General features: G+C 41.9%; 1 protein-coding gene across 1 annotated transcript in view; it reads right to left on the bottom strand.

The window, feature by feature from the left end:
- bsna (bassoon presynaptic cytomatrix protein a) overlaps window positions 1-23,147 on the bottom strand; it is a 115,705-nt gene that overhangs the window by 19,714 nt on the left and 72,844 nt on the right. Inside the window, exons 3-8 of the mRNA XM_030733218.1 lie at window positions 20,444-20,908; window positions 10,950-16,298; window positions 9,407-9,577; window positions 8,988-9,238; window positions 7,604-8,534; window positions 759-2,424 (exon numbers count right to left, since the gene is read on the bottom strand). Of these exons, the coding sequence (XP_030589078.1) occupies window positions 759-2,424; window positions 7,604-8,534; window positions 8,988-9,238; window positions 9,407-9,577; window positions 10,950-16,298; window positions 20,444-20,908 (8,833 nt within the window). The remainder of the gene's footprint in view (window positions 1-758; window positions 2,425-7,603; window positions 8,535-8,987; window positions 9,239-9,406; window positions 9,578-10,949; window positions 16,299-20,443; window positions 20,909-23,147) is intronic.

Genomic DNA, 23,147 nt, shown 5'->3' with positions numbered 1-23,147 from the left:
GGGAAGGTCCCTTATGTGGTCTTGAACATCTGGCAGCGAGTGACTGGAACCATAATGGCCATAATAGTATTTATATCTACTGTTGCGACTGTCATATGGGTCAGGACCTAAACTTGACGATCGCCCAGAACCCATGAATCTCCCCAAAGGACTCAGGGGACTCTCCTCTTCAGAGTACTGTCGGGTTGGATGGCGCCCCCTGTAGCCAGATCGATAGGAGCGGTCGTCCCTCTCATAGGATCGGCTGCGATACCCAGGGTAGTCCCTGGCTGAGATCTTGTCCATGCCGTAGCCAGTGGAACGGGAGCGGCCAGTGGAGGTGTAGTAAATCCGATCGTCCTCATCCACCATCATACCATAGTGTCGACTACCATGAGTGGTGCCACTGCCACTCTCATAAGCACTCCTCTTAAAGCCATAATCCTCGATCAGCTGGCGTCCTCGAATGTGAGAGGAGGGGTAAGCCGCACCTGTCACTGAGGAATAGGAGGCCAGGTCTGCCTCCACATCCCGTGCCTCCTCAATCGGGGAAAACTTGGAGATTTTTTGCTCCATAATCCCCAGCTTCCTGTGCTTGCTGCGCTTTGACGACATGACAGCAGGAGCCAGAAGGGTTCTGGAGGACGGTGAAGGTTTCTGTACCCCAGAGCGGATGCTGCCATGTTTGTAGTCGTAGTCATAGAAATAGGGGGATCCCCCACCCATGCTAGCGCTGCTGCTGCTGCCCCCTAGAGGTCCGTGCCTGTAGCTGCTCTTACCCCTGCCATGGTGGTCGTACAGCTCTTCCTGCATCGCTGCTTCCTCCTCGGGTGCCCTGCCATAAGGGGAGCTGCCAGTTCCCCCACGCGTCGTGCCAGCGGTGCTGCTGTGGCTGTGGATGTCGCCCGGGTAACGCCCACTGCTGCCATGATGCATCATGTCCCCTGTCATCGTGCCCAGCCCATCTTTTGCCGTCAGCTCGCTAACATCATCTATCATCATGTAGTTCCTCGGAATGTTTTGCTCTAAACCAGGAGCCCCGTACATCCCATCTGCTGTGCTGTAGGTGGAAGGACTGTCTACTGAGTGCCCATAGGCATTGGAAACAGTGGAAGTATATTGTCCATACGAGCTGGCTGTGGTGGTGGTGTAGCCATAAGAACTAGCAGTAGTTGTGGTGTACTGGCCATATGAACTAGCTGTGGTGGAAGTATACTGGCCATATGTACTGGGGGGCATTGTTGAGTACCCACCGTAGCTACTGGACACTGGAGCTGACCCATAGGGCCCATACGAGCTTGCCATGGTTGTTGCTCCAGTGTACTGACCATAGGATGGGGCTGCACTAGAATAGGTAGCATCCTGAGCCGTGGTGGTAACCACAACAGTGGGGTTGCTAATAGTCTCATAGTTGGTGGGCATCTTGTGCTCTAGATCGGCCAGCGAAGTTTGCCTAGGTCTTCCTGGATGAACTGTGAGGATATCAGCTTGTGGCTGCCCAGGGTAGGGTGTGGTCTGGCTGGGGTAGGAGGATACAGCGCTGGGATACGGTGAGCTGTGGGTGGGGTATGGTGGCTGACCAGGTGGTGCTGGCCCAAAACCTGTATGCCCTGGCTGAGGCTGAGGCTGAGGTGCAGCTGGTAACCCCATGTCTGTCTGGGGGTATGGGGGCTGAGTTTGGGGATAGGTGTGAGAAGGATATGAGGATTGAGGCTGATAGGTAGGTCCAGGAGGGGGAACATGGCTTTGAAGGGGCGTGGGTTGTGGCAGTGCCTGTGACTGTGACACTGTTGGGTAGGGAGGCTGGTTGAATGTTGAAGACTGGTATGGCACACTTGGTTGTTGAGATGGAGGTGCTGGTTGGCTTTGGGGGTACTGGCAAGAGAGGAAGGATGAAGTGGGTGGGTATTGGGCTGCTGTGTTGAGGTCACTGGTGAACTGGCTGAGAGGGGCAGTGCTTGGTCTAGTTGTTAGTAGCCCATTACTCTCATGTGACGCAGCTGCAGCTGCTAAACGTAGGTTATTCAACTCACTATCAGACATATAGTCCCTGGTGTCCCCCATACACCTCAGGTAGGCAATATCCCTTCTCTCCCTCTCCTTGACCAGTGTCTCTTTCCTTTGGTGGATCCCCAGCTCAAGGTATCTCAGCTTAGCATCAATTTCTTTCTCTTCTTCCTCCAGTTCAGCTTGCTGCTTTCTCAACTTAGTCGACTCTTGCTCCACAGCCTTGAGCTCGTGGGTGAGGTCTTTGAGGAGGCTGGCTTTAGCAGCCAGGCCAGACCTGGAGCTGGGCTTGAGGCTGGGCACGGCGGGCAGGTAGACCTGTTGGAGGGCTGGTGTCATCATGGGCAGGTGAGCTGATGTAGCAGTCTCATCTGGAGGAGGGCTGGGCAGGGTTCGCTTGACCTTGCGGAGCAGTGAGCTCTGCTGTAGGGCTGCCAGCTGGAGAGAGAGAGCAAGAGAGAGAGAAAGAGAGGGAAGGGAGGGAAGAAGGGATGGAGAATATGGGAAGGGGAAAAAACATGGAGAGGGATTGGTGACATAAAACAGATGTGGGGAATGAAGAGATCAGTGTGATACAGTGGTAAGGGAGTTAAGTAGAATGGGAAATGGAGAAATGGGAAAGATATGTGTTTGTGGGGGGCGCATGCAGGGGTGGGGGCATTTGTGGCATTCAAATGAGAATGTGAGACAAACAGGGTTCATAAAATAAAAAAAAATGGTGGAAACAGAAAAAAAAAAAACAGGTGAAGGATTGAAGAACACAGAGGAATGAGAGGAAAAAAGCGATGCAGGGAACAAATAAGGTGAGAGAGAAATTTAAATAAAAAAATTGGTGAAAAAGAAAATAAAAGCGTAGAGGGAAAGTCATGTAAAGTTTTAACAACGGGGAGAAAGTTGAAGGGGCAGATGTGCAAAAAATATGAGTAGAACGGGAGGAAAGGAGGAAGAAAAACTCAAAAAGAGAAAAAAAGGTCAAAGAACAGAAGAAACGAGGAAAGGACGCAACAACAGGGCCATACAAGGAAGACAAAGGAAACACAGACAAAGAGACAAGGACAACAGGAAACAAGAGTGGAGTTTGTGTTAGCAGACGTACAAAAACAGTGAAATGAGTGGCAACTGTGACATTAATCTAATAGCCACTAATGTAAGCAAATCTTTTTTTGGCAGTTTTGTTGAGTTGCTATTTTAAGGATTAGGAGGATAAGGAGTAATTTTTAAAATTAATTAGTAATGATCAGACTTGGAAATAATTTTAAGGTTGTGTTCACTGCATGTGGTTTTGGCATGCCGAAATTTGTACTCTGTACTCTTGCTTTGTAGTAAGAATGTATCATGGAAGGGAAAAAAACAGTATCTGAACCACATTATAATGAAGCAGCTGAATGAATATTCTAGAAGAAATATCTGGATTCAAAGGCTGGCTAAATGATATGGGCATTTTCCCACTGTAAAGCCTACTAAAAAACAGAACAAAAATAAGGATTTTCATGGTATTTGATTATTATTATAAATTTGACTGCCTAGTATGGAACTAATAAAATACTGAATTCGTGTGGGCTCCCCTGTCAAAACCAGTCAATGATGTGACCATCAAAATAATCTCAGTTTATCTTTGTTTTTATACTGTGTATAATAATGTATCTCCCCTTTTTTTTCCCTACCAAACATATATTCAGACTGAAAACAGATCATGCTGTGTTGTGTGTTCTTTTTCATATTAGTCTGTGCGTAGGCAGAAGCGATAGATATCCCCTCTGGGAGCTATTATTCTCACAATCCTAGCATGGAGGCAGTGAAAAAAAATACACTATAAAATACATTTCAAGGGATCAGGAGAAAAAATACTATACCGCAATGTGAGGATGTATTAATGAAAATAGGTATATACAGCTGTAGAAAGAATGATTTTGAATAGATACTTTGTTATTTTAATGGTTTCTTTGAACAAATGATCGTACAGAATTTGTACGTAAGTTTGAATTAATTTTGTATTTTCTATAAACATGAAGGATCACCTATTTACATACGCTCACTTAAATCTTTTAATAAGTTGTGCTGAAGGTCTTACAGAGTCTTTTAACTTGACTTCTTCTTACTGACTGTGATTAACCACAACTGGTAGTGTCTCTTTGCCAGCATAAAAAGGATTAGTTTGACAGCACTCACTAGATTGACCAATACTCAGAACAATGGGAAAGTCCAAGGAACTCACTGAAGATCTAATGAAAACTGTAGATTTACCCAAGCTGGGACGATCTCTTGGAGCCATTTCTAAGCAACTGCAGATTCCAAGATCATCAGTTCAAACAACTGTACATAGGTGCATGTTATTTGGATGTGTCACCACTTTGCCAAAGTCTGGACGAAGCCCTTTAGCAAACTGTCACCCTCAGATGACAGTAAACTGGTTAGGATGCTCAGGAACAACCCAGGAACCACCAAGGCTCAAGCCTGTCATGAACTGGAAACAGTACAGGTACATGAAATGATCCCAAACACACATCAAAACAGGCTTTGGAATGATAAACAGGCTAACATTAGGCTTCTGGAATAGCCTTCCCAAAGCTATGGTCCCTATTGAAAACTTTTGGACTATGCTTGAAAGCCGGGTCTGTGCAAGAAAACCAACCATTTTAAACAAAAGTTTAAAAGGATCAGGTCAAAGTGCAACTTGCTGAGGGACATTTAACCAAATATTTGTGGGGGTGAATGCATATATTTTAGCCTGCATGTTTGACCCTGTGTGGATTAGAGAAAATCGAAAGTAAATTCAAACTTGTGCATCCAATTCTTGTTTTTTTAAAGTCATTAAAAATGTGTGCTGTACAATCATCCCACCCTGGAAAAATGAACAGTTCAAAGAAACCATTAAAAGCCCCAAACTACCATAACATTCATGTCCATGATGAGTATATTTAAACTCCTGACATCAACCGTATATCACTGCATTCAAATAATAAATACCCACCCAGCAAAAACTGGATGGATACTTAAGTTATTTCAACAAAGCTGAGCGTTGGTTGAAAATGGAGAGGTGAAAAGTTGTTTTCAAGGTATTGCAAAAACTTGAATTGAACCTATTTTCAACCATGGAATCAGGATTATACATCCATCTATTTTAAAGACATCAAAACACTAACATGAAATGGATGCACCCCACAGGTGCAGGTAGGATAAGCAAATTTCACACAGAAATACCCCGAGTGACCAAAGGGCTCTAACTTCTCGCTGTGAGGTGCTTACTTCTTCTCAACCTCGCCATCTCATGATTTTACATTATATTTACTAATATGAAAAAACAAACAAAAACAAACATTTGTTGACAGTCACATTCGATACAGATGCATTCACTTAAATATCCAGATGTGTACAAAAACACAATAATAACAGCAACAAAAATTGTTTGTTTTGCTTTGTTCAGGAAGGACATCCAGCAGGTGGCCAGGTAACATCTGTCCACCTTTAATTTTGTTGTGTCATGCACACCTGTGTGATCTAACACAGAGGCTTTGTTACATTCACTGACACCAGCTGCCAATGTTGGCAAAGTTTAGCTTGACCAGAATTAAAGTTAAAATTGAAAAGAAATGCTGTCTCAGTCTCGTTCTGAGCTGCTCTATCATAACATAACTGTAAATAAATTAAACACACAATATAGCATTCTTAGCTTTTTGCACTCAAGCATAACAGCCCACAGTCTGCTCAGCCTAGTGGATGCATTTGTATTGAATGTGACTGTTAATATACCTTTTGTTGGTACTTTTGGGGAATCTTTCTTTTTTTAAGAGTAGTAATATACTACTGTATCAAAGTGTGGCACAGTGGTGCAGTGGTTAGTCAGTAAACATTTCATACTTTGACTTGATGAAGTAAGGGGACCATTCAATAGAAAACAGCTGGATAATGGATTTGTTTTTGTTTTATTCATAGACATGTTCAAGGCAGTCTGCATTATTATTATTATTATTAATAATAATTAAATTACATTTTATGTATAAAGCGCCAAATCACAGCAACAGTCACCACAAAGCAGTTTATACTGTAAGGTAAAGACCCCACAATGATAAAGCCAACATCAGATGACCCCTTATGAGCGAGCACTTGGTGACAGTGGGAAGGAAAAGAGTTAGTAGTAGTAGTAGTAGTGGTAGTAGTGGTAGTAGTAGTAGTAGTGTTAACATCGTCATTATTATTATTAGTAGTAGTAGAAGTATTTGTCATGATGCTGATTAATTGCCTTTGCTATTGTTGTTAATTGATCTTCAGAGATGGTTACTGATGGTTATAGGCATTTACCCTACTATATGGGTAAGTATGCAATGTCCCTTTTGAAGAGTTATTGTTCCTGCTTTGCAAACACGGGAGCTTCTGATGCCACTGAAACAGTTTTAAATGGGTCACGGCTTAGTGTTTTTTTGAACTCTCCAAGCCCCAGTTAAATAATATATACATTATTTAAACTAAAATCAGAGAACAGTCTGTACCTTTATAAATATAGTCAGAGAAAAAAAGGATGTTTCCTAGTTTGAGCATATTTAGTTAGTTTGTGGGAAAGTTGTTACCCTTTCTTTATCAGGCTTTTAAATAAACCTCAAGAGGGATCAATAATAGATCACATGTTTCCATGCCAGTTATTGTTGAAATGTTACTCGTTTCAAACAGACGACGTATAACTACAAAACAATAACAACATCTGAAAAATAATGTAACAAAGGGACTTACTCATCATAGCATCCACATGAAACATTCATAGCACTCAGAAAATGAAAACAGGGCAACATCGAATGAAAGGAATGGTTTCCAAGTTACACAGAGGTCATTCAGTATTAATGCCCGCGGCAGGTTTTGACTCCAAAGAACAATATAAAAGTGAGTCTATTGTTGAGAGCAACATTAATGACTGTGTGAACCTGTCCCCTCAAAAAGTTTTAAAGTTACCAATACATTTTTTTTTTATTCCGTTTTTCCATTATTTTAGTCAGTAATTTGATTTTGGTGTTTAAATGTGGTTTATTAATCTCTTCAGCCAGAACTCAAATATGTAGCACGAAAGATGTAAGATATATAAAAAGAAGCCAAAGGCAAAACATTCAACCCGACTAAAGTTTTGGAGAGAAACTTCAATGCCATCACAACTCCAAAACACATTCTCAAATTATGTTAAATACAGTGGCACTTTTTTAAAGTTGTACAGAACTTTATTCTGTACAAAAATGTACAGAATTTGGATTTAAATCATCCAAAAAAATCATGATATGCAATTTGGAACCAAACATTAAGACCTTAAAGATCTTTGAACTGTTTTTTTTTTTGTTGTTGTTGCTAGAGTTCATCTAACAAGTTACTGTTTAACTACTGTAGCTATAAGCATTGCCTAAAGAATATATCACAAGATTGCTTGCTTTATAACTAATTGTGGGGAAAAATATTCTACAATTTTGTGTGAAATCTGACCAGTGCATTTGATATTCATCATTCTGGATGTAAAAGTTGTACTTTTGAACAATATCCAGTGATATATGAGGTTATCTAGACCCTATCCATCTGAATAAAGTCATTCAGTATAATTCTAAATGGCTTTTAGAGTACATCAGCATGGTTTGAATGGCTTTACCTGGCTCTGGAGTGCTTGCTGTTGATACAGGGACAGCCTGGCCTTGGTATGCTCGTCTGTGGTGGGGCTAAGGGGCTTGGGGTCTGACATTGACCTCTGAGTGCTCTTGATGGGTCGGGGCACAGAGGGGTGTCGCTGGGGAGACTCGGCTGTGTAGGACTTCTGCTGAGGTGTGACGTGGGCCTTGTTCAGTCGCTCACTTGACAGAGAAGTCTCCAAGAGGCGGTGAGGGGACACTGGAGACACAGGAGAGTAGAGGACTTGTGGAGATTTGGGGGCTGTGTGCTGCTGCCGGATGATGCTGGAGATAGACTCATTGTGGAGATGGTTGTGAGGCTGATAATTGATGTCGAGTGGGTCAGGGCGTCGGCGCTCAAACTTGGCTGCATTTGCTGCAATCTGCTGCTGACGCTGCTGGGCTAGAAGGTCAGAGGCAGACTGTTGTGTTCCAGTACTGGCAGAAGATGAATATGGACTGACTGTGGTTGGTACGCTTAGCTGTGGAGCTACAACTCCCTGTGACTGGGCTTCTGGATCAGTCTGACAAGCTAGAGATTGTCCTTTTTGGGTTCGCTCTGGTCCAGAGATATAGTGCACAATCTCTACTTTATTAGGGTCTGGTACTGTCACATGGATTGCTGGGGAGACTCTTCCTAGGTGCTCCACTTCCGTCTGGCAAGACATTTCCCTGATTGTCTGAACGGCAATGTTGGCAGAAACCATCTTGGTTGTGTCAGTTTTGGTATCGGTTGCTAAGGTGGCTGTAGCGGCAGTGCTGCTGCTGGCTGCACTGGACTCCGAGTGCCTTGAGAAACGGGAGCGTCTTCGGCGGACCGGATGCTCTATCTCAGCTTTGTCCTCATCATCGTCTGTCTGGACAGAGCAGTCAACACTGCGACCACGCCTCCTGGTACGGTGACGCATCATGTACCTGGTGATGGAGGGAATATAAGAAAAAAATAAAATGAATAAGTATTTTATGTTGCTATCAAGTCATTTTGTAAAACTGCTGGCATTATATAAAGCTTCAGTAAAATAGCACAATTTGAACTTGATAACTGCAATATCATAAAATGCTCTGCGTATAAAATGTTAAAAGTTTATCTTCAGTCTTTTTGAGTGTGAACTTTTTGCATGTTAGTAAACTATATACTGTTCTTCCAAACTTTCCTTTAATTGATTCATTTATTCTACATGGCTCTATTTATATTCATAAAATAGTCATAAAACCGGTTTCCCCTCAGGTCTTAGATTTAATTACAGACATGTGAGGTAAATTGCAAGGCTGCTAAAATAACCTTTGCCTATATACACACAGCCTCACCTTTTACGCCCCTCCACCTTCTCACACTTTCTCAGCCACTCTGTACATGCATACAGTTACCTCTCCTCTCCGTCTTCATCGTCAGTCTGCACACAACTATCCACAATCCTGCGGGGGGAGCCGTAGAACACCACACCATCTCCATCCAAGCTGTCCCTAGTCAGTCTGCTCATGGAGCTGTGCTTTCTTATGTTGGCCCTGGCCTCCACTTGCTCCTCCTGACTCCTCAAGCACATCTCTGATGAGGAGTTGGGCAGAGAACGGGAGCCCATATGAGAGTCTGTGTAGGGGTGCAGTGGCTGTCCATCCAGCTGTACAAAAAACATGGTGTTTTAATATTGTTACAAATCAGTGATTTGGCTGAGGATGACAAGGCTGTGTACCTCACAAACATGTTCTTCCATAATAAGAAGTCAAGATGACTACATGCATAGTTTAAGGGCTAGCTACCAATGCTCTTCATTCACCCCACCCCCCACCTGCATGCTCTGGGCTGCAGCAGCTGTTTTCTGTCTCTTCTGCTCTTCAAGCTGCTGCTGGAGCTGCTGCTGTAAAGACTGGATCTGATCTAGCTGGGACTTCTGCTGGGCCAGCTGCTCCCGCTGTAGAACAAGTTGTTTCTCACGTTCGTGCTGCTGCTGCTGCAGAACCTAAAAGAGTGTCAGTGGGAATGGGAATAGAAAGAAGGACACATGGGCAAAAACACAGTGAGAGAGAGAGAGCAAGAGACAAATGACATAACAGAAGAGCATGGGGCATTAGAGAGAGCAGAGATGGAATGGGTTGATGAAGGAGAAAAGATGAAACAAGCAAAGTGAAGAATAGCATGAGAAGAAGAAGAAAAAAAAAAAGAGAGAAATGAGCAAGAGAGGGCCAAAGGTGTGAAATCTGGTCAAATTCATGATGATCAAACTTCTAAAGTGCAGTCTAAATCACAAGATTCCCACATGTGAATGTGACATGGAGTTATTCTTGTGCTGATGGATTAGTTTTGACAATGGTTCCAAGTTAGTCAAACTTGTATATATTGCAAAAATCAAGAATGGAGGCGCAACATAAATGAAGTCCAGCATGTACTGGTAATTGCTCTTACCAGTCAAACAATGCTCTACAGAAAATATTTAATGCATTGACTTTACTGCTAAAATGACAGGCTGATGCAAGTAAGCAGTTAGGGGGTTTTGCTTGTACTGTAGATTATGAGATGCATTTTAAACATTCCACTTCTAGTTTATTCTCATTAAGGAAGACTTCCACACCTGTTTAACAGACTTAAGTTGAAAGATTTTCAACTGCTTGTTCTATTAAAAAAGAAGAAAATTGTCATGTTAGCCCTTGAGTTAACTGTGAAGACATTTTTACAGGCCAAGACTTCAGAAAGCAATGTATTAAACTCTGCATTCATTATTGATTTGGAAAATTTTGTAACATATTTTAATATATTTTGCTATGTTTTTGTCATTGTATATAAATTAGCCCACTGAATTGAACATTATAAACACTTTTTTTGGCTTAAAAATCAAACTAATAAATGAAACATGAGACAGCGTTACAAACAGGTATTATCATTTTCCACCACACAAAAAACAGACATGTTCATGCAAACATCATGTACAATATTCAGAAAAAAAGACACATAACATGCAAACCACAGAACTAATCCTTTGTAATAAAATAAAAATATTTCTTTATACCAAAAACACTATCTTTGCAGGGATATTTATTGGCTTTGCTGTGTCAGATTAACTAAAAATGCCAGTTTGATATACTTATTTTAAAAAATTGCTAAGAGACAATATAGTGTACTGTATATATAATTTGATGGGTTTTTTTAATGTAAAACACTGAATGAAAGCATTTTAAATGTGATAAAAAGATAATTAGTCAGCAAAATACACCACAATAACACCACCACAAGCTAAACCAAAACAAATCAATATTCAATGCAAAAGCAATAACCACACAAAATCAAACAACACACTAATTATCAAACTGCATTCCACCTCCTGCCTCTCCCTCTACCTGTTCCTTGATGTTCTGCAGCTCCTGTAACTCTCTCTGCACCAGGATCTGCTCTTTCTCCCTGTGCAACTTCAGCTCTAATCTTTCCCTTTCCAGTTCTTCTTGCAGGCGCAATTGCCGGAGTTTCTCCAGCTCCACACGCTCCCTTTCCATCTGTAGGAGCTGCTCCTGCTGGCGGTGCAGTCTGTCTGCCTCTGTTTCACCCTCTTTGTGTATGGCACCTGGTGGAGGGAAGGGAGGAAGACCACCTGCAATTGGTAAGCCAGCAGCAGGGGCAGACAGGACTGCTGGAGGTTGGGCGTAACCATGGGCAGCAGGGGCATGTTGTTGTGGCTGCTGAGCAGTTGTCATTTGTTTCTGTTGTTGTTGTTGGCTGATCAGGTGTGCCTGGGACAGGTTTATTGGCTGCTGCTGTGGCTCAGCTGGTATGACAACCGTTCCTTGCACTGAGGTGGCCTCTGCTGATGAGGAGGTCAGTGTAGCACCTTTGCCAAGGTAAACTGGTTCATCCTGGGCTGCTGAGCTAGTTGTCATGGGAACAGCCACTAGGGCCCCTGTTGGTGCTGAAGTTGTTGTGGCAGCAGCAGTTGGGTCAGTAGTTGATATTGTTTGGAGAAGGCCTGGTGCAGGATAACGGACTGGAGCTTGTCCAGATAACGACATTCTGGGGCTCATTGGTAGCCTGCTAAGACTAGACAGGGGCACGGGTGTCATGTTGGCAGAGGGGTATGGCCTGTAGACTCCCCTTAGTAGTGGGCGAAGAACAGAGGCAGGCTGGGTTGTGATTGGAAGTGTAGAAGCAATGGGGGTCTGAATAGTTGAGTAGATCATCCCATCTGAGGATCTAATAGCAGCAGGGTACATGGCTCTCAGACTTGCCTGCCTGGCATTGATAAGATTAGTCAGTGCTTGACTGTGAGAGATTGGCTTCCCGTCTAGTCCAAAGAGAAGGTTTTGCCTCATGCCAAGACCAGCTGCAAGTCTGGAGGCCACAGGCCCAGTACCTCTGCCTAAACTGCCAAACTGCATCAAGTCTGGGTTGCTTCCATAGCGATCCATGGAATTGAGTGCTGCACACATCCGGCTAATCTCCCTTGCAGTTGTTGCACTGTACTGAGCCAAGTTAGCTTCCTGAAAGCTAGCAATGTCACGAGCAGAATAGCCATAATCTGAACTGATGTTAGACAAGGAATTATATCTTCTGATAGGCAGTGTTTGGGCTGCAATATCTCCGCCATGCCGTAAATCTGTATAGGAACCATACTGCATCCCAATATATCCTCCATAGCCCTGTTTCACAGCAGTTAGATCCATGGCAAGTTCTCCTGAAGCTTGGAGGTGTGGCTCCAGTTTAGAATGGTAAGACTGCAACCCAGCATCAGCAAGGTTTGTATCAGACATTGAAGGCTGGAGCCTACCAGGAAAAGGTAATGTGTAGGCCTTACGCCCATCCATTGGATACTCATGGTACCTTCCAGGTTGTCTTTCTTGGTCAGACTCATAGGTGAGAGGTGGGGCAGACGGAGGCCTTATGCCTTCTTTCTCAGGAGCACCAACACAAGTTCCACCAAATGGAAGTCGATAAACTACATCACAGCAAGCGGGTTGGTTGTCAGGCTTAATTTGGCCTCCTGTCAGATCCACAGCATCCTGTCCTTCTTCTACCTTGACAAGCTGAGTCACAGCCCTGGCTGGCTCTGGCCCTGCATCCACTTGTACAACCATACTATGTGGTGATTTACCTCCTGGCATCAAACCAGGAGGACTGGGCTTCCCTTTGAGCTCAATGGGACCAGTGCCATACAGCTCAGGGTTAATGACTGGTGATACAGCACTGACCACAGCTGAAGAAGCACTAGTCTGACTCACTAGCAAATCTTTTTTCAGTAAAGGTGAGACTGGGCCACTAAGGTTGTACCTGGCCAAAAGAGATGCCTGTTGCTGCTGTTGCTGCATCTGATGGTGCTGTTGTAACTGTTGTTCAAGGAGCTCTTGTTGTTTCTGCAACTTCTCTTGTTGTTTTTGTAGCTCTCTCTGTTGTACGCTGAGGTCTTCCAGTTTGGCATCAATTTTTGGTATTGATGGGTCAGCTGGAGGTGAAACTGGTGGTTTGTTCTGGGACAGACAAACTGCCGAACCCATGCCTTGTCCGAGATCCACTCGGTTTTGATGTGGATCACCATAAACGGTTGGCTGTTTTGGCTGGGTCATGAACATTGAAGCAGCTACGGTGACACTCACAGTGGTTGGTGTGGTGGTCTCCTGTGTGTTCAAGTTCATAATCAGTGGCTGTACAATCGTTGAATGTCTGCTACCCTCTGGTCCACCGTGGTATTTCCTGCTTTCTGTGGCTAAGGAGGTGAGATCCATTCCTTGGTCAGTCATGATAATTGGAGCTGGTTTGGTTACTGTTCTGAGATCCACAACACTTCCACCATGAATCATATGGCCCTGCTCTACCCTTGAAGTCCCTGGGACTGTAGATATCCTACAGAGGGAGATATTATCCATTGAAACAGAACCTCTGGTGTATATGCTAGCCGTAGTGACCATACTCGTTCCTACATTTACCTTCTCCACTCTTTGTGTACGGTAAAAGCTCCGTGTAGGAGAGTGGTGGTAAGGTGGTGTATCTGGAGGGCTGCCACATGGTGAATAAGTGTCAAATGTTGATTGACGGCTAAATCGGGTAGGCGAAGACAGCGGGGAAGTTGCAGTATTGACTGTCATTGGCCTAGCTGGGCTTGGAGGAGGGGAGTATGGTGCATCCTGAGAGGATTGCTGTCGATAGAGCCTAGGGGAAACTGATCGATGTGATGTTTGGGTTCCCTGAGCCATCACTGGTGAAGTAGGACCAGAGCCTGCTGACTCCATTCGCAATGCTGAACTGAAAGTCTGCGTAGAGAACTCCGCTGTAGCCCTTCTTGAAGGAGAACGAGTGGGACTCTGCGGTGGTGGTGGCGATGGTGAAAGAGGAGGACTGGTGCTTCTGTAATAAGTAGTATACTTGGGAGAACGTGGCTCAATAATTCTCTCAATAGAAGATGTTGAGCTATCTCGCACTTGGATCCCCCTGGTCTCCCCTACCCTTCTGGTGATCACTTCTCTTTGACTATAGGCCTGGGTAATCTCTGCAATCTTGCTGCATACACTTGAAACTGTAGCTGAGGATGCTGATGTACTACCTGTGTGTCTGCGACCTATATCAGACTGAGTAGATGTAACAGTGTGGCTTGAACCAGTCTGAGAAATAGTTACTGTATCTCTGGCATAAACACCATATGCTGCAATGGTGGTGGCAGCCACTGTTGGAGTTATTCCATTCTTTCCTGCTTGGGTTTTGAGCCTGTCTTTGTGTCCATCCTTTGCAGAATAGTGCTGGGTTACTCTGACATCAGGGATTCGTCCTCCAGTCTCAGCAAAGGACACAGGAGCTGAGATCTGGGTGGGGCTGGTCCCTGGAGTGAGCAAAGCATTGCTTTGCTCTAGTAGTTTAGCAAAGGCTGAGCCTGTATCTAAGAGCTGTTTATCTGGGTAAGAGCTCTCAATTTCAATCTCTACTTGCTCATCTGTGGCCTGCTGCATCTTGGTAATGTTCTGAGATGTTTGTCTGATCTCCTCATAAATATCGGTTTCTGTCTCCACTGCCTCATTATCATATCCAGTTTGATCTTGCTCATATTCATACTCATCATCATAGCTTTGCCCATTTATGTCCTCCTCATAGTACTGCCCATGTCTTCCATGTTGCTGCTGTTGCTGCTGTAGTTTCTGCTGTTTCTGAAGCATCTCTGCCTTTCTCATCATCTCCTCATAAACCTCCTCAGCGCTCTTCAGAGGTTTGGAAGTTGAAGATGGTGCTGTGGTGGTGGTTGTAGTTGTTTTCTCTATTGGGGAATAGAGCGACATGAAGGTAGGCAAATTATACTCACTTCCTGACTTGTAAAGTTTGGATTCATATCCCTCAGCCTCTGAGTCCAGACTTTGAGGGGAATATTCAGAGGCAGAGGAACGATGAAGCTCTTCCATTTCTGCTGCTTGTCTTAGCTCTTCTGTTGGAGAAGCATCCTCAATTGGCGAGAGATTGCTAGGTGGTGTCTTGGACCTTTCTCTGCGCCTCTGAGCCCTCAGCTCCTCTTTATCTCTCTTGGTCTTTCGTGCTGTACTTCTGATTCTCTGTTGCTCCACTTCTCTCATCTTTTCCTGTTCTCTCAGAAGTTCCTCTTCCTCTCTCAGTTCATCCTCTTCTGAAGAATCTTCAATGGTTGGAAGGAGAGGGCCATGAGAGCGGTGGCGTGCTTTCCTCTGCTGCTTAGCCTCTTCCAGTCTTTGCCTCCTGCTGGGGCTACTGTCGCTATCTTCCTCCATGGATGAGATGGAAGTAGGAGACTGCCCTGAGCCATATGAGGATGAAGTGGGTGGCAAAGTAGAGGAGTAGTCACCACGAGAACGCTCCTCAGGAGATCCTGTCAAGCTCTCCATCTCAAGCTCCGGTTCCCGATCAAGGCTTAAGTCATTTTCACTGCTCAGCTCAATGTCTCGGCTGTAGCTATTGGTGTTATTGAGTTCAATGGTTTTGAAGCGCCTCAGTCCTCCTTGCGATGCCATCACATCTTCCTCACCCTCTTCTACTGAGCCTTTATAAACATCAGTAGAGCTCTTGGTTTCCTCCTCAAAACTGCTGGAGTGGTGCTGAAGGCGTCTCTTTTCTTTCCCTGAGTCAGAGATGATGTGCTTATGGTGGCTTTTCTTGGGCTTTTGGTAGCCATATCCTTCATCTTCCTCATCTTCATCTTCCTCCATCTCTTCTTCTTCCTCCTCATTGTCTTCATCAGCACTCATCTCCATTATTTGTCTCCTCATGAACTCCTCATCAGTCATCTCTGTGGGCTCAGCTTCCTTTTCTTTCTTTTTCTTCTCCTTCTTCTCCTCTTTCCCTTCCTTTCGCTTACCCTCCCAGTCGACCCCATCTTCTTCTTCCTCCAGTATATCCTCTAGCTCCTCATCAGAGTCATATGCATCTGGAGGGATTGACAGAGAACGTGGGCGCTGCTTCCCTCTGTCATCCAAATCTCTGTCTCTGTGCTTCCTTCCCCTTCTGTCTGCCTTCTCTTCAGAGAAGCTCTTCTCTAGTAATGGCCTCATGGAGCTTTCCAGCTTGGTGATTTCAGAGGGGCTTGGTGGGGAGCCCCGCCCACTGATTCCCCTCTCACTCAGCTTCATCTCTTCTTCTTGGATAAGACCTGTGATTTCACTGTGGGAGCTGGAGATGCCATCAGAGGAGTAGCCAGTGTCACTGAGACTCTGAGGGCTGCGTGACAAGTCATGGGTGCTGTTGTTTTTTGTATCCTAAAGAGAGGAGAAAAAGAAAGAACAATGGATTAGACTTGGGGGAGCTATGGTTTTTAGTCATAATTTGGGTTAAATTTGAGAATGCGCTGAAACTAATTAAGAACATCCCTGTGCATACAATTTAAGCCCGCTTAAAAATCACATTCTGATTTTAGATATAAAATGAATAGTTTATACTTTATTATTATTCTATTATTTATGAGAATAATTATGTATCAAATTAATAAGAGATCCTAAAAAGGGATTTCTCAATATGAAATTTGTGAGATGATCCTGATAGTATGTTTACTGTTTATATAAAAAATATCATTACGGTGCTTAAACGTGTCTGCTAAAACTGCAGTTTCATGGTCTTGTAAATATAAGTAAAGACAACAAAGGAAAATTTGATAAAAACTGATTTCATATGAATGTGATTGATATGAATGCTATCATCCCCTTAGAGAAATTAAATCTTATTTAAAAATAGTTTTAAGTCCATGGGCTGAATGCTTCATTTTAAATCTGTTTAAAAGAGATTTACTTTCATTAGAATCACTACATGTTATTCAGGTCTTACAAGTTAAGGAGATTTAATATAAGAAAACATAAGAAAGAAGGTTTGAGATTTGTCTCCAACTCCACAATGCAGGTGAGAATTAATCCGAATCAGAATACTTTATTAATCCCTGGGGGGAAATTGTTTCTCAATTAAAAAATATATATGAAAGATAGAAAATGTAAACTCTCTCTATAAAAACGTACAAACAAATAAAAGTAAAGCACTCAAAGTGCAATGTTACATTAAATATTACAAATTTAAACAATGCCATGTAAAATTATAAATTAGATATTACAAATGAAAATAGTCCAGGTGTCATAAGGAGGAGTTGTAAAGTTTGATGGCCACAGATAGGAATGATTTCCTTCTGTGGAGCATAAATAGGATCACACTGAAGCGTTAATGGTTAACATGTAGTTATTTAAAGCAGTCTTTATATATTTCCAGTTGTTAACATTTATATAAAACATAGAGGTTCACTCTTCCCGATTCCAAATCTGAAAAAAAAAAAAAAATTACGTTGAGGTTCACTAACAACTAGCACGTCTTTTATTACAAATTAAATCCTAAATAAAAACAATGTAACCACAATTAAATTTTTATGTAAGTAGGTAATAAAGATTGAGTCAGAAAACCTGAATTTTATTTTAAATCTTTGAGTCTCATCTGATTTATTCATTTGTCTCAAGACAAATGACGTTATTATGTAGTAATTCCAATGTGACTTATATTTGATAGGTATGTTGAGCCATTGATGGAAAGAGGTTAGTTAAACTGCATCTTTCAAGGTGATTTTTTTTTTCCTTTTGATAATGAGCTCAAAGTAAGATTGTATAGTTAAGTTGACTTTAACATCCAAATAATTGAAAACTCATTTATCAATGGCTCTTAATAACAGTAATTATAATCTCAAAGGGACTAACCTGATAAAAGATTGGGGAGATGGAGGAAAGGATGGAAAATTGATAAAAAAAAATTATTACTTAAGGTAGTTATAATACTTCCAATACTGTACTTTGAGCTCTCTGTAATTTAATTACTTAGCAGCTCCTCAGATGATGAAGTCAGCACTCCTTTTAAAAACCACAATCATGTTAACTGAGGGCTCAGAGGTTTTACAAATTCATGGCATGCCAATCTTAGAACAGCAAGAAAAGGTTGTTCTCCCCGCTGTCTTTGTTTTTCAGTCTCTGTCTCTCCCCAAGGTAATCCAATGCCTTGCTGCCACTTGCAGCCTCAGCATACTGTGAGAAGGGAATCAATGACATACTTTCCAAACCAACAATGATGTCCAGCACTTGAAGAAAATGTAACTGATTTAACTTACAATTCTAAATATTACTACATCGCTGTGACAGTTATTTTGCCATGTAAATGAACCATATCTTCAAACAGTGTGATTATCATATCAACAGTGAGGCAGTGAAAACTGGTGTGGGCTGAGAGCACCAGTCTGAATAGAAATATAGTATCGAGGGACATTTTGTACAAGAACTGCAAGCAGTAAATGAGTTTTACATAGGCAGCACAAAAAGCCAAGAATCACATTAACTTCACTGCGGAAGGATTGAAACTGAAAAATATGACAAAAACAATTTCACTACTAACAGTTTTTTTAGTGATAACAGCAGAGTGTGGAAAAATGAGACAGGGTAGGTATCCCATCCCACTATGAATAAGTGCAGAATCAACCTTGATGCACTTCAGGTGTCACTGCATTAATGAACTTTTCATTTCAGCTAAACTAAACATGACTCCAAATAAAATATGCATAAGAAAGAGCTCATAGTAAAGCAGAAGCATTTTGACTCTCATTTTGAATAAAGATGTAAACAACCATAGAGTGTGCGTGTGTGTGTGTGTGTGGAATTGAGTCCTGATTAAAATTGAGCTTTCTTTGGAATTTTTAATAACAAGAAACATGCAGGAAAAGATCTGAAATAGTGATGGTAAAATAATGCGGGTTTCATTCTAAGGCATAAATTTACTGTTTTTGTTTGCTAGGAAAAAATGAGTCTGGCAAGAACTCCCTAAAAAAAAAAAATCTCTCTTTTCTTAAAGTAAACATTTAACTTTGATTTGGTGTTACATTATTCACATGTCGGTTCAAATAAACTTTACAAGGTTTTCTCTGTAAGCAAATATCACAAATATGTAATAAAAGGTAGAATCAGTGTAACACAGATCGCCTTAGGAGGACACTATAATTTACTTTAAAAACACTGAAAGAGCATTTTTTTGTAGTTTTTAGTTCTGTGACAATAAACAACTTTTCAAATCAGTCTATGGCATAAAACACACACACACATGCATGCACACACAGTTTGTATCCAGAAGTGGTGAGTAATCCTATCCGTGACCATTGTCCCATGGTCATATGAATTATAGAGAATCAGTTTACAGAAATTAATAACTATTTAGCTGCATTCATGAAAAATAGCAAATAAAAAATGCAACAAGCATGGAAGCATGAATTTGAGTGAAACAGCTGTATGAGATGCTGTAGGTCATCTACCATAAATCAACATAATCTCTATATTAATGTGAAAAACATTTGGCTAATGTACCTAGTAACAATTTTTACAGTTTCTGTGTCAACTACAAATGATGTCTGTGGATAATGTACAATACTGGCTACTGTTTAGTTATGTTAAGAAAACAAAATAAAGTACAAAATTAGCTGAAGTGTGCATTAGGCTAGGTGGTCACACGGTATCAGTCTGAGCTAGCCTTGCCTCTGCTCCACTAGCTTCAGAATGACTGAGTGTTGTCTTCTAGAAGATAGTGATACACAGTGGCCTGGATGTCCAGGAATTCTGTACTACAACTCTGCAGGTTTGAACACAAACACACACACAAAAAAATGTATAACTGTGAAGCAGGGCCACAGCTTAAAAGTTACAGTAAGCTGTTTTTTTTTTTTTTTTAATTATTGAATACAATGTAAACATAGTTCAATTCAGTTTTATGTTTATAGAGTCAAATCACAGCCAACAGTAGCCTCATGACATCTGCTATCTCTCAATTTTGACTTGGGTAACTTCCATATATGGTCACAAATCAAATGCAGGTTTGCTTTATGCACTGCAGTCTCAGTCTGAACAGTCAAATCAAACTTCACCCCTTGCTTGGCCTGAGCGTCTGGCTGTGAGTTTTATGGAGGGTGACTCGTCACATCTTGAAATTTTGGAAGAAGTGTGTTTCAGTGAAGCCAGTCGTGCCACAAAACATTAATGGCTCTAACTGTGTATCCACATATTTCTGTAATTGCATAATGCACGTCACATTTTCTTTTTCTACTTTTGCGTAGTTCAGGACTGTGACCAGTTCACATTTGAATGTGATATTGTCCACATTTAAAAAACAATGTGAACAGCACAAAAAAATAGATCCGGGCAATGAATCATATTTGAACCCAAAGCCTTGCAGTGTGAAATAACTTGACCTGCATATATACTGAGATTTCTGGCTTTTATTTTACACCGTGGTTGTTCTCTTACTGCACTCTCACTGGTATATTTTATGCTTGCTCTAGTGTTTGTATTCAAACACTAGAGCAAAAACATTAGTCCTTAGTTTACCATACAGAAATCAGACTTACATCATAGTGCCTGGACTTCTTAATTTCCTTGATTGGTGTGATCTGCTCTCCTTTCTTCTGGGAGGGCTTGGACTCTTTGGCAGTTTGAGTCTCGGGCTCAGTCTTGAGCTTCTCCTCTGTTGGTTTCAGCTGTTTCTCTGTCTCTGCGGTTGGTACTGGTGCCGTGGATGGTGCTGCGGTCTTGGTCTCAGTTGGCTGTTTGGCAGCTGAGGGCGCAAACAGCCCGCTACCGGCACTTCCCGCCTGTGGCTTCTGGGTCTGCGTCTGGGGCTGGCCTGGCTTGGACCCCTGTTGGGTGGTAGGTTTGTGAAGAGGACTTTGCTGACTGGGTGGCGTCTGGTGTCGGGGTGAGCCCGTGGGTTGGTGCTTGGGAGACGGATGAGGAACGGGAAGCGGAGGCTCATCAAGACCCTCTCCAGACATCAGCCGCTGGGTCTGGCAGTTGAGACATAACCACTCTTTTTTCTGAAACAGAGAGAAGACAAAAGCACACAGATATAAGTTTGTGTTTGTGTTGGTTCAAGTTGTGTAAATGTAACACAACTTGACCCCTACTACTCCAGGGATCACATCATGTGTTCTCATTCAACTTACGCAGATTAATTAAGATTGACAAATTCATACACTGATTAATATTCTTAACATTCAAATTAGCATTCACTTAAATGTGTGTCTGCAGCAACAACTACACATACACACACACTTATGTACTGTGTACACTCTGGAAATCTTACATCCAGACAGAGCTCTCAGAAGCTGAGCTGAGGCAAGTTTCTAAAAGGCCAAGTCACTCTAAAAGCTACTCCCTATTTTTCATCAACTCAGCTCTACTCACACAGTTCACACAATGTGAGACTGAGTGACAAAAATTAAGATTATGATGCACACAAAGTGTACTTAATCTAGCTTTTAATTTGGTCTTGTTTGTTCTGACAGAGCCAAACTAAACTTAGCACAAAAAGTAAGGAAATTTGTGTTTGGTTTATTGTTTCTTTGTTGTAACGATGCTTCTTGGCAATAAATCTTATATCGTTGGAAAGCCTGTTCATTTCCCCTTAAAGGGCGCCACATTTGGAAACAGTTTGTGAACACAGTATTGAGTCATCATCTTGCAAGCTGATATGACAAAGAGGTATTTATAAATTTGCTTACAGCAACAGTCGTTCATTTTCCACCTAGTTATTCTGAGACTGTCCTCCTTTAAAAAAAACCCTCATATAGAATAACGTGAGAATAAGGTGTTCGGTTTCTCCGGCAAATCCTGAAGAAATACCGTAAATATGGATTTTCTCAGATTTCTGAAAGGTCTATGGGGACTAAAGGGCCTTAGATGTCACAGGAAATGCTTAAACATTAAATAAATACACTGGTTCTTATATAACACTTTTACTTGAGTACTCAAAGCGCTTTATATTTCACCCAAGAATACTTCTGCATGCAGCCAGGGCTTGAACCACCAACCATCCCATTAGTAGGTGCCCTGGGCTACCTCCTGAGCTACAGCCACATTACCTGCCAAACAGATATGACACTCGAAGCCACACGTTGGCTCATTTTGGAAACACTAATATAGGTTGTTATTGATATTGATACTGATATTGTCATTCGGACTGGAGGACACGTTGGGTCGCCCCTCCTAAGGGTATTTTCTGGCTCTTTAGCAGCTAAGTAAGTAAAATGTATTTATATAGCAATTTTCACAGATAAAAATCACAATGTGCTTCACAATAAAGTACAAGAAACAAAAGTATAACATCATAACAATATAAAACATAACAGAATACAACATAAAACACCAAGTTATTTAAAATAAGTGGTGCTATGTGGTGTGGTCCATTGCTACGTGCTGCAATCTGTTAACTAAGCTAGTTGGTAATGGTTCTAGAGCTTCTAGGTGAAATCTGCAGTCTTCTAGGCCCAAAAAAATGTAGTGAGAGTGACTCAAAATAATAAAATATCTATCTGCACAATAAATAAATTAGGTGTAACACATTATAAAGTGTTGCGAAGCTTTGGACAGCTGCCCGTTTTTGTCCAAAGCTAACACTTACTATACTATAATAGAGTGTAGTAGCACAGAAATGCTACAGGAGTGATTTTTGAAGCATAAAACTAAGAGGAGGGTTACATTTACATATACATTTAGAGCTGTATTTCAACATAATATTTTAAATGAGAATGATCTTTGCATCTTAGTTATGCATTATGTATTTTTTTTTACTATCTCTCCAGTATCTTCTCACCACCCACCAACTCTACCAGCTCCTCCTGTTTATTCTCTGCCACTGTGTCTGTTTCTGTCCAGTACAGCTAATGGAGTTTGGGGCTGAAGAGCAGTTGTATTACTCATGTAATGAATAATTGACAGAAGTAGCCATCCCTCTTCAACAATTATCTACCATCTCTATTTTTTTCCACCTGCTAATCAAGTCCTTTCTTGTTCTCTCTACACTAAGCTCACCAAACCTCTTCCTACAATAACTCCTTTCACTTGCTCATTCTGCCTTTAATAGCTCTCCCACGCGCTCGAGCCTCCTTTATTTGCTCGGTCCCTTGTCTTTCTCCGAATCCTTCTGGGAGTTTATCTGTGATTAGATGTCACACAAAAGACTCCATCTCCCTCAGATTCCACAGTGACTGTGCTGTTTTGGGCTGAGCAGTGAACACTATAATTGGCACAGAATTCATAGCAACGATAATATTG

The sequence above is a fragment of the Archocentrus centrarchus genome, chromosome 7 (assembly GCF_007364275.1).
Source record: "Archocentrus centrarchus isolate MPI-CPG fArcCen1 chromosome 7, fArcCen1, whole genome shotgun sequence".
Taxonomy (NCBI): Eukaryota; Metazoa; Chordata; class Actinopteri; order Cichliformes; family Cichlidae; genus Archocentrus; species Archocentrus centrarchus.
Note: the sequence above shows the minus strand (reverse complement) of the source record. Positions and strands in the feature narration are given on the sequence as shown.